Source organism: Falco biarmicus, chromosome 3 (assembly GCF_023638135.1).
Source record: "Falco biarmicus isolate bFalBia1 chromosome 3, bFalBia1.pri, whole genome shotgun sequence".
NCBI lineage: Eukaryota > Metazoa > Chordata > Aves > Falconiformes > Falconidae > Falco > Falco biarmicus.
The window spans coordinates 103442009-103454088 of NC_079290.1; the positions used below are offsets into that span (position 1 = coordinate 103442009).

General features: G+C 42.1%; 1 protein-coding gene across 5 annotated transcripts in view; it reads right to left on the bottom strand.

Annotated features, from left to right (window-relative positions):
• The window catches only part of LOC130146301 (collagen alpha-1(XV) chain-like), a 129506-nt gene that overhangs the window by 77642 nt on the left and 39784 nt on the right, over window positions 1-12080 (bottom strand). For 3 of the 5 annotated variants that reach the window (XM_056332323.1, XM_056332324.1, XM_056332321.1), the window contains exons 6-9: window positions 8090-8216; window positions 6696-6814; window positions 5482-5610; window positions 2140-2202 (exon numbers count right to left, since the gene is read on the bottom strand). In XM_056332323.1, the coding sequence (XP_056188298.1) occupies window positions 2140-2202; window positions 5482-5610; window positions 6696-6814; window positions 8090-8216 (438 nt within the window). The remainder of the gene's footprint in view (window positions 1-2139; window positions 2203-5481; window positions 5611-6695; window positions 6815-8089; window positions 8217-12080) is intronic. The other 2 variants (XM_056332326.1, XM_056332325.1) reach the window with 1 other exon arrangement.

Here is a 12080-nt window from a genome sequence, read left to right on the forward strand (position 1 = left end):
TGGTGGTACAGATGTAGCAGACGTGGCTGGTGATCAAATGGCAACCTAACAACAGCTGCAGCTGCAGCAGAAAGCTTCTTTTGCTTATTTGCACTTTGCTCATAAACAGAAGAAATGTAAACACCCATAATCTTGAAATCTTTTCCATTTGCTTTGTTTTCATTAAAAGCAGACTGACTGATTTTATGGTTTACTAACATGAATTATTTATGTCAGTACCAAGCATCCTAGAAATAACGCTGGTCACAAGAATGACCAAAGCAGACTTGCAGGACACTTGGGAAGCCAATTGTCAAATGATGTTTAGGCCATTTTTTCAGTTTTTTCACTGTGTGATTGACAAATACTATAGGGGAAAGTGAGCCTTTGCTAGAGGGGCTATAGTTGACAAAGTGCCTGAGACCAGTGCCAGCTCAAAAGCAAGCATGAATCACTGCCACCAGTGGGGCTGTGCAAGAAGGTACCTTTCTTCTCAGAGACTGCCGTATCACACATTACCAAGTGATATTCCTGCATATGCTGTCCCAGTGATGGCTCTCCAAGAGCAGAACAGTCCATGTTTCACCTCCATGTGCAGCCAACTCATGCAAAGGAATAGTGAGTTGGCAGACTCTTGTGTCCATGTAGCTCTGGGGCAAAACCAGCTTGCCCTCCCACAATACAGTGAAGTGCTGTTCTCTGGATAGTGTTGTCCAAAATGGGCAACTGCCATGACATTAATTCCTAACAATTATTGTTCATCAGTCAAGAAGTGAAGTCATCCCTTGCAGAATATTTTTCCTTGAACTATACCTCGCCTTTGAGTTATACCAAGATATACGTATAATTAATTATTAATATTACATATAGAATTGTTACTATTAGTAAAACCCAGAAACTGTATACTACTATTCTCAGTGGAGTTTGTGTGATTTATCTTGGAAGCACCAAGGTGGTTGGAAAGTGCTGTAGAAAATCGGTCTCTGTTGGAAAGTGACTGACTTGGTTACCCATTTTGGCATGATATGAAAATATGATGGAGGTTAATCAGAAATGAAGGAAAAATCATCTCATAATGCCATCAGGAAGAGTGTTGTAGTATTTACCTGATAGCTTATAGTACTGAATGCCACATAAGTCATAGTGGTGACATTCACTTACAAACTCAGTAGTCATTTTGAGGGACCCGTTAGAGTAGGGATAGTTTTAGGCATATGACTGCTGTAAGTCAGCGCCTGATACTCTTTCTAGCTTTGGAAACCTTAGCTTGGTCTATCTTGCACTCTAATAGCACAACGAGTTATGCCACATTACTTAAGAGTATGCTACTGTTGAAATGTGTCCAGAACTGCCGTAGTATTTTTCAAGGGAGATTAATGGCACTGCGGTTCACAGGCACGTCTTTCAGTACCTGAGCCATTAAACACGTGGGTGATACCATGCACCAGCTGCCAGGCTGCCAGCAGGTTGAGGGAGGTTGTCCTTCTGCTCCACTCATCTGAACTACTGTTCCCATGTTTAGGTTTCCAGCACAAGAAAGATGGGGACATATGGAGCGAGCCCAGATAAAAGTCACAAAAGCAACTGAAGGACTGGGGCTTCTGGCTTACGAGGGGAGACTGAGACATCAAACTATATAGCACGGAGAAAATACATCTTGGGGGGATCTTGTCAACTGTTAATTTGGCACTTGGAGTTACTAGCTGAAAGTTACTGCTTCAATGCTAGGTTTATCCATTCTAGCTCACTTCATCTCAGAAATTATACAAGTTGTTACATCAGATGGTTTAGCTCTTATTTCAATTACGTTCATTTCATCAGAGTGATACCACTATACTGCCTCTGTTAAATCACCTAGCCAGTGGAGTAAATTGTGTATAACAACTGACTTTTCTTTACTAAGTGTTAGATATATCTTCCCTAGCTCGCCTGTGAAAGCCCAACTGTTTCTACCACTGAAGTTTATTCATATTCTTGAAAGATCCTTATGAATCTGTTACGGCTACCCTTCATGCAGCTTCATGGCTGAACAGCAGGATGTTTACATTTTTCCTGTGATTCCATACTATTATCATTTTTTCTCTCGGAGCATACCAAATCAACACGTGTCCAAGCATAAATGGTATCTGACTGATTGTCAGCTATTAACAGGACATATACCTTTTCACCTTTCAGGCCTGCTCTTCCTTTTGGTCCCGGCAACACCTGAAGTCCTTTTTTACCCTAAAAGGAAATAATTTTTTTGATTAGACACTATATCGTATGCAGGTTAAACAGGCTGCAGAGCCAGCAGCTGCTGCAAGCCTGTGGGATCACAGCCCTCGGCTAGCAGTGCGGGAGGAGCGGTGGGAGGGCAGCCAGCGCAGCACCCAACACACCCAACGCGCCCGCACCCCGCAACGTGGCGGTGCAGCCTGTGTGCTGGCTGCAGTGGGCACGCCGGACAGGCTGCACCTGCGCTGCACAGGCTGCCAGCTGGGCCACAGCGCTGGTGACAAATGCCTTGAAAATGATAATGTTCCACTAGAACAAATAGTAACAGCTGCCTGAAAAGTCCTCCTCAGATTTTCTGTCTCTCAGCCATCTACTTATCGAAAAAGTAAGAATGCCTTCATTTTTTCCAAAATTTCTGAATATGCTCACAGGAGGTAAATTCTGGGCTAGAATTCTGCCTCTTCCCCTAACAGCTTTCAAACTATGAGAAACTGGACACTTAGAAGAAAGCTACCTTTAATATACAGAAGCGACAGTCAACAGAGAACAATACGATGTATTTGTAACAGGCTGCTGCACACTGCTGCTCTGAGTGCACCAAATCCTACCGCTGGTGTTAGCCTGTTCCAGCCTTCTGCTGAAACCTTTTTTACCTTGGCCCACCTGAATATATTCAGTTCCTACCCAGGAGGATGCTTCCTGAGGACACACATCTGACAAGGAACGAGTCGTGCTGCATACGTTTCACTACATTTGCCACTCTAAAATTCGCCAGTCAAATTAATCCCAAATAACTATTCTATATATGTTCATCTTATCTACACGGAACACTCATAGGCTTTTCCTACAGAGGTTTGATTGTTGGCTAGAAAGAGCTCCCACCAGCTTTAAAGTGAGTGCTATCATGAAGTGGTGCTATTTATGAATTCAGTTAGGACACTAGAAAAAAATTCAGAAGGCAAAAAAATTGTAGTTTCCCTAATGGCATTTTGGGAACCTAGACAGCTGTGATTACGGAGTCTGCTGCTGAAATTTTAGGGCTGTACTAATTTTAAAGATGGGTTATATAAGCTCATTATGGAGAAAAATGTGTCTGTAAGACTAAAAGCTTTTTTTCTCCTAGTATTATTTTTCCTGTAGAGTAACTGGTATCAAGTTTATAGAAAAGCAGCAAACACATGGCCAATACAAATCTAGTGCATACTAATTCTACTGCTGAGTGAAGCCCCATCAATCCAATTGTAAAGTCGCATAGGTATATGCAAGATCAGAACCCAGGTACACTTGGACAAAATACTATCTATAAAAAATACAGGACAATGGTTAATTTAACAAGATACAATGAAATGTCTGTGGTAGGAAATAGGACACTTTTACAAGGATTTGTTTACAAGGACAAAACAATTGCTTTTGAAGCATTTGAATTACATCAAAAGAATTTTCTATGACATTTCCCCATTATTTTGGTCTCATAGAATTTTCTTTGAAAATGTTCTGCTTGAAAGTAGTTAGACTTCTGTTAATACTAAAGATGTAAACCTCTTGTCCATAAACACCCTAATGACACTAACTTGAGTTTAGGCCAAATATTTGCAAAAACAGATACATTTCTCTGAACATATCAATGCGTGCAGGCAGCATTCATGCAGGAGTTGAATAATGCATCCTATGAATGACTACTGAATTAGCTTCCTAATATCTTAAGACGTACCCATTTCATTGGGGTTCAGTTGCAGGGGACGGGAAGGGACAGAAGCTCACAGCAGTGGTGCACGCAGCGCGCGAAGGGAGGAACTGGCATGGTAAGGGCGACAGCCCCTGGCTGGGAAGGTCTCAGAGAGGGGAAAGACACACAAAGTGGAGGCAGTAGATAATGAGGCAGGAAACAAAGCAGCCAGGTAGTAAAGCATCAACAGAGGACAGATGCGCAACAGCAGCTGAGACATGCATTGAATATGACAGCTGGCATTCATTACCATGCACGCTGCTGGGTGATGCTTCACCACGGAGGATGCATATGCAACCTGTCAGTGGCTTGTGACGACCTGAGCTACAGGCAGGAGTCATCTGGAGAAGGGAGGAAGGAAAAATACAGGAAGATAACAGCAAATATAATAGAAGAGAAGGGAAACCAGAGGAACACAGAGAAAGGAAAGCAGGAAGTATGAAGCGGAAGGAATAACTGCACAAGAGGTGAGGGGTGAGAGGTACATCTGGAAATTTAATTGCAGCTGAGGTTAGGAGCAGGCAACGTGGCAGCATGTGTCTATGAAGGTCAATGAAGCATTTTGTTTTGCCCTGGAAGACATCTGGGTCATACAAAAGAGTATGTGCTCTTCTGGAAGTTCCTCTCTGCGGAACAGCCAACCTCACCTAAGCTGGGCTTCTTGAACAGCTGCCTACAGCACACCATGCCTCTTACTTTTCTTTGTAACCAAGGAATCAAAAGTTTCTCTTAGAAACCTGGGTCCTACACTCTTGGCAACCTGAGGAAGTCAACTGCAGCACCAGAGCTGCCTTCTAGAGAGAGGGTACAGTGAAAGCACTTTGCTGCTTAAGCTTCAATGTAGCAGAGTCTCTGATAAAAATTGTTGGTTTTTTAGTCTTCAGTTAACCGAAACATGTATCAAAGGGTACATAAGGGTAACCCATTTTTACCAGGAATGGCCTAAAATAAAACATCTTGGTTGGAAAGGTAAATAAAACATTGTCACGAAGAAGAAAACGAAAAAACAAAAAAACAATTAGCCACAGCTTGATGTGTCATGCTGTGACAAGTAACAAACCAGACCCCTAACAAATCCCATGCCACAATGTGATCTGGTCTGCACCTCTCTCTACGTGGATACATCTTGTGCTGATGGTTCAGAAGGATATCCCTGGATGCACAGAAGCCACCGCAGGAGGTGTGCAGGTTGTGCAGTCCGGCAGCTTTGGCTGCCTTCAAACAAGACAGCAGGCAGGGTGTGGGCGGCGGAGCACTGCAAAGGCTGCCCCAAGAGGGGGGAACTGGCACTCTAAGAACGTTGGTATGTTGCCACATCAGTTGTTTGCCTTGTGCTTTCTGATGATTGTCTCTCATCAGGCCCTTGCATAGCAGCTGGTGGACATGCAAAGCAGGTACGACACTCCTGGGTTGGTTTGGTGGGGCGAGAAACCCACCCTGTACAAGCATAACTGATGACACTGTGTAAGACTGTGGAGTTTCAGCCCTTTATGTACATGCAATGAATGACCATTACCCTTTCTAAAATACATGCATTCTTTCGAAAGACATAAAATACTCACAGGCTGACTGTGCTGCCCAAGTTTCCCTGGACGTCCAGGAGTTCCTTGATCTTTTTTCTGCACATCTTCTACTCCTGGACTTCCTGGAGATCCTGTGGGCTTGTCCTCTCCTTCCTGACCTTCCTGGCCCTGAGTAATTAAAATGTGAAACATGAAAAAAAGTGCTGCATTACTTTTCCCATTTCTCTTTCTTTTCCCCCCTTTCTTCCCTCTCTCCTAGAACCCCTGCTTTGTTCAACACAGTCAGAAGCCTGTGAGGCACCACACAAGCAATATCCTCCATTCAACAAAGGCAGTCCGTACTAGAGATCGTTCATTCAAGTACAAACAAATTGCTCACTGAGCTGGAAAAAAATGAGCTGGTTACCTAGATGTAAATTCCCATGGTCTAATTTCATACCTGCACAAATCTGAGCAGTCTAAATCAATAATGTAGGTTTGAAAAAGACAAGTTTCACAAACAGTTTGTCTGGGAGAAAATTGTGAAAGTTAAAAAGATGTTTAGGAAAGCTTTAGCCAACTCCCCTGAGATCTACAACTCTAACAAAAGAGGGTTACACACCTGGCTTAGTTAAAAAGGAAAGTTACAGAAGATGAAACAAGGAAACTGATAGCAAAGAGTAAAAATGGACAACAAGCAAGACCAAAGGATTGCTGAGCATCAGTATTTGGTCAAGAGAAAGTAAGAATAATAAAAAGAATAATTTAAATACACCAGAAACAAAATAAACCCCCTCAGTGGTGAAGCTTGGGCACTAAATACATCTTTAAACAAAACCCCAGTCGGTATGCCACACACCTGAGAAGGAAGCAGGACTTTCACCTGCAAGGTGGTTACTGTAAGACCAAGATGCCTGCTTTTAGGGAATAAAAATCGTGGCTTTTATGTTGAGGATTTACCCTGGTTATTTTGTTTGTTTCCCACTTTCTTAAATGCAAAACACAAAAATGCAAAACTGGAAGAACAAATTTGTTTTGCTAGTCAAAAATCTCAAGCCCATCTCGGTGATGGATACAAACTTCTGCAAAGTGTCAGCACCTTTCAGTCTGATGCCATGAGAGGACATTCATGAATTTAAAAAGTGACTTCAGTTTTGGCATGCTGCTAAGATGGGATAGATGAAGGTACCAACTCAGAAAAACACCAAAAATTCATACTTTTTCCTGCTCTTGGGGCAAAAAGATAAGGCATGTGATAAACCCATTGTACAGACCTCCTCTTTGCTTACTCCCGGCAAAACACTAGCACCAGAGCCACCTTCTTCTCTTAAGATTTTCTGTGTGACAGTGGTAGACTCACTGTTGCCTTGTCCAGTTTCCATGACAGCTGAAGCTAAATAAAAAATCACTTATTAATGAGAGACAGAGCAAAATAAAACCCACCCAGAGGTATTTTATCAGAGCACAGATTCTGCAAGTTGTATGAAAAAAGAAATTATTTAGATTATGACCAAAATACATGCCCGAGATTAATATTAGTCATGTTATAACTCTGAAAATGTTAAAAGGAGAAAAAAAAAAAAGGGAGAAAAAGTGAGAATATAGTTATAAAGCAAATGTTTATTTAAAGGACAAAGACTCTATTGCACCATCATCTTTGCCTCAAGCTCTAGTCTAATGGCTGCCTATTTTTCGTCTGCATAAGAAAAAATAAGAGGTATACACAATTTCAGCATACTTGAGGTATGTATAAAATGTAAATGGGAACATTGTCTTTGGCCTTGTTAAGATAACTAGCTTTACTTTTCTAGGGGTGCACTGACATTTTCTTACCAGTGGAGGACTGGGCTCCCAGTGCATTATGCCCTGCTCCTGTCACTGTGCTGCCTACACTTGTGCCCAAGACACCCCACTGGTGCACCAGGCAGATCCACAGCCTTTCCAGGGAACAGCAGTAGGATATAGCTGTTCATTCAGGGGTGGTATTCAGTTCTACATGAAAGGCTGTGCTTCCCTATAACCAAAGGTTATCAAATTAAATACTCATCTTAAATTCCTTTTAAAGGTGCCGCGTGGCTTTAGAGCCAGCAGCACTGTTTGCAGAGGAATATTTCAAGAAATGCCACGCTTCTTGCTGAACTGAGCAGAATGGAGAGTTTTTCTCCCTTCATTCCCCTTGCCTAACACTTGCACTTTACTGGCATCTTGTAGAGTATTACAGCAGCAGCTCCTCAGGTCAGCTACTTTGTTTTATCCATACTTTTTTTACGTTAGAAAATATAAACCATAGTTTTGTGGCTGAAACTTCCACACTATGGAAGGGTAAATCTGTTCTCTGTGTGTTTAACAATGATTGAGATAAGCACCTATATGGAGTGAAAAGTGGAAGACATGTTGGAAGGGTGGCTGTGGTTGCTACCACTTACCTTTGCTGCTGTTAACACACTGCAGCCTAACAAACCGCAGTCTCACAGATCAAATGCTTGATGTGCCAATTCTTTTCTAAGAAACAGGATGTCCAATACCATAGGATTTTCCATTTCTGGCAGCAATCAAAATATTTTGACAGTGGCTTTTCGTGCACAGGAAAATAACAGACTCAGACCTAGAGAATGAAGATGACACCACCGCCCCACCACCACCACCCCAAAAAAAAAAGAGGCAGTGCCTTGTTCTTTACGTTTAGCTGTTTCAGGGGTTTCTTCTGATCTGTGATTTCCAGAGAAATCATTTTCTTCCAAATAAGACAATATAGTTGGGGGTGCTTCCACTGGCTCAGCCAATGTATCTTCAGGCTAAAAAAACCAAAATCCCAAAGAAATGTTTATAGAAAAGGCTTATCACACATTTTAAAGCAAGAATCAGCAATTGCCTTCCTCAAAGCATAATAATCAAAGCTACCACATTTATGAAGCAAAGCAGAAATCCAGATCTCTCCCACTTACATCTCACCAGTATCTGTCCTTATTCTTATGCTGCCCTTAGAAACATTAATTATCATTGCTATAATAAAACCTGAAATTTATTAATGGCCAATATATACACCCTCTTTCACTTACAAGTTTTTTATTTATTTCACCTTCTGTTTCATTCTTCCTCATTACAATATGCATCTAATTTCTACTTATCAGCAGATGTCACACCCATTTGGTCAAGCTCTTGAGAAAAATCAGCACAACCACCTTTGAACACCATTCCTCCAAACCAAGTCATGTACACCTGAAAAACCCACAGAGCAGGAGAAAAATGCCATGAATGTGAAGTTATCGCTGTAGACCTCAAAGCCTCGAGCTGGCTGGTACCCACCCTTCCCCGCGCTGGCGATGGGTGCACAAGAGGGGGCCATTGCAATAACCTGCTACCAGCTGCATGTAGGCATGTAAAGCGCCTGCTCCCTACTGGAATTAGAGACCTGGAGAAGTGCTGTCTTGGGACAGTGAGGAGATTATTTCATTCAAACCTCCATTTTCAATATAAATTAAATTTAAAAGTTATTATGTTGCCATGGTAACTTGGAGCAGACTTCATGGGCCAAGCATCCTGCCCCTGAATCAGGCTAAGATGTGCAACATGGCATAACAGGGCTTGCTGAAGTCATTCCTGAGTTGTCAGCAAAAGGAAGACAGGTCGCACCATTAGCATGATTTTTATTCCTCTGGCTTTGTATCCTTATAAATGAGGAAAAGCTTCAAGATACTTACTGTTATTAAAAAACACATTGAAAATAGGCTTTAGGGCTCCATTTGAACAGGAAAGGAAATTTTTTCCACAGCAGGCCAGATCTGATCCTCACTATAGCTGACAAAAGTACTTCCATTTGATTTCAGTTTTATTTACTCCACTTGAGAAAGGAAAAACAATGCTTCCTCTGCTCTTATTTCTCTTATAACCATATAACTTGTTCTTGACATTCCATGTAGAAATAGTCTGATTAACCTTCAGAAACCAATAATTTTTTTTATGCAGCCTGTTTATCTCAACCATAGTAAATTTACAGTGTTAAGCTAGTCAGATATTGCAGGGGTTTGTGTTTTAAAATTCTTAATAAGACTGGGTCTTGCCTACTTTCAGGAAGGAGGGCCAGCTTTTCCCTTTAAATACAATGTGCAGTGACTTCCCTCTTCTGATGCAGAATAACCAGTGCTTCAGATGAACAGTAGAAAATAATTCACACAATTCAGAATGTGCTCAATTGCACAGTCTATAAAACATTCCTGATGTTTATTTCTCACTGGGAAGATAAATAAAACAACAGTAGGACAAAGATTTAAATGCTTCATTTTGAGAAATAATTTTAAAAAACTACAAGATGGAAAAAAAACCTCACATAGTATTAGTATATGTCCCAAACCTAACTCTATGCACTAGAAAACAATAGGAAAAATAGATATTTACTCAAAGATAGTAGAAAAATAACCTAAATGTCACACTACACTCATCAGAATGTAAACTTGATACATAATAGTGATTACCTGTCTGATAGAATTATAAGCATCAGGATAATGAAAAAAAGTACAATTATAATTTAGTGAAGCAATTGGAAAAAAAAAACCACAAAAAATCTCTTGAATTAATCCTAATCAGTTTAAACATGAAGACGTAAAGTTTAGACACCTGTGGAATAAAGAAGTATCTAATAGCCACGCTCAAAGGTTAGTGATCAGCATCAGCAGCGGAGGTGAAAGGATGTGTCCGTACAAGAGTGGCAGGGTGGGTATCCCTGCTGGTGCACACGTGCTCCCTGGGCACAGAGCAGCGGGCGAGCGGACAGGAGGTTACGGGCAGGCACTGCAGTATCTTCTCCTGCCCCGCAGGAAATACAGCAGCATGCCACTGCCTGTGGGCTGCCTTACAGAGCGTATTTATGTACAGAGCAGCAGTTGCACGGGGACGGCTGCTCAGCAGTCAGCGAAGCTCCGGGAAGCACTAGGTCCCTTCGCTTTCCCACCTGCAGCTCCTAATGAATGGGAGGACACAACAGAGGACAGCCAGGTATGAGCTCCTGCAGGACACTGAACTCGGAACAACTGCCTAAAAGCAGAGCTATAAAAGGTTGTTTCTGCCTTTGTGCATAAAACCAGATTCAGCTTATCCTCCTGCTGTTGTGCCCATCTCAAAACTTAGCCCCAGAAAGGAATGCTTCTTGGGAAATTCACTGAAATTTTCTCCAGATTTTCTGTGCTCTGGTGACAAGGGAAAGGCTTTGTCACCTAGAACCGTCTCCTTGTAGTTTAGGCTGCTGCTTTGACAGTTCCTAGCACATACCTCCCAGTTCAGACACTGAGGATTTTCCTCCCTCCAGACAGGTCCAGAATTTACAGAAAGCCCTCAGTAACAGGAGAGAGGTCTGAAGGGGGTGCAGCAAGCACGGGGATATTAATCACTGCCTCTGAGCCGGTAGTAGAAAGAGACATTCCATAGTTACTCTGCGTCCTCTGATGCTTCATTACATGCTGTTTTTTCTTATGTACACATTCTATCAACACTCTTCAGCATTCCTTAACTGGGAACACAATGGATTCCACATTTTCTGGGAGAGAGCTACAGAGCCTGAATACTAAGTGCTTAGACTGTACATGTGATTTTCCAGGCACATGGTAGGCACCACGCCACCCAGTTTGTCAGGAAGCAGAAAGGATGTCACGGAAGGATCCACACCGTTGAGGACAAGCCTTCATTCCGGGTCTCTGTAGGAGCCCAGCATGTCTCCCCAGGCTCCCTCTGCCTTTTGTGTTCAGGGTGATGTTCAGAATGTAAGAATGGAATTTTTTGAATGTAACCTCTGCCACCAGATGCACAACACCAAGATAAAGCTTGTGTAAATATGACTTATGAGTCACTCCCTTGGGAAAAAGCAACTTCACTGTAACTTTTTCCATGATGGAATTCATTTTCTTATGCTAAAGACACATCTTCTTTGGTATTCTGCCCAGCCATAGGGGACTTGAAAAGACACAGAGAGAAAATGGCCCCCAACCCGTGTCACTGAGCCAAGAGTCACACAGGCTGCATGGGCACAGGGTAGAACTTTCAGTTGGGAGGAACCTCTCGAGGTCACGTAAGCAGATCACTCAGGTAGGTGGATCCACTCAGCCATGACTTTGTTCAACCAAATCTTGAAAATTCGAAGGACAGAGGTTTGGTACCCTCTTTGGGTGACCTGCTCCAGCGCACTATTACCCTATTGAAAAGTTTCCCTGAAATCCAGCTACAATGTGCAACTTTTCTTGTCCATCACTACTGAGACAAGCCTTGTTCCATGGTCAGTTGTGTCACTGTGTATAAAGGGGGGTGTGTTACGTCTATAAAGACCACAGATTAAACAATGAGGCACTATGCTACTGGAAGGTAAAAATCTGTTGGTGGATTTTATATTTAACTCTGAAGGAAGAAACATGAACAAATACAGAATACCAAAGAGTAATATGCAACCCAGAACATACTTAAGAATCCCCTTAAAAAGGATTTAGAACTTTTTATATTTCTTGTGATCAGTGTATGGGTAATAAAAAATTAGCTTGAAAATGGCAAAGCTCATTTGGAACATTTACTCTAAAGCCAAAAGAACAACCCACATCATCACAGACCGGCCAGCCTCACTTTGATCTCTGGGAAAACCATGAGGCAAGTCCCCTCAGCACACATCGCTAGGCACTTGA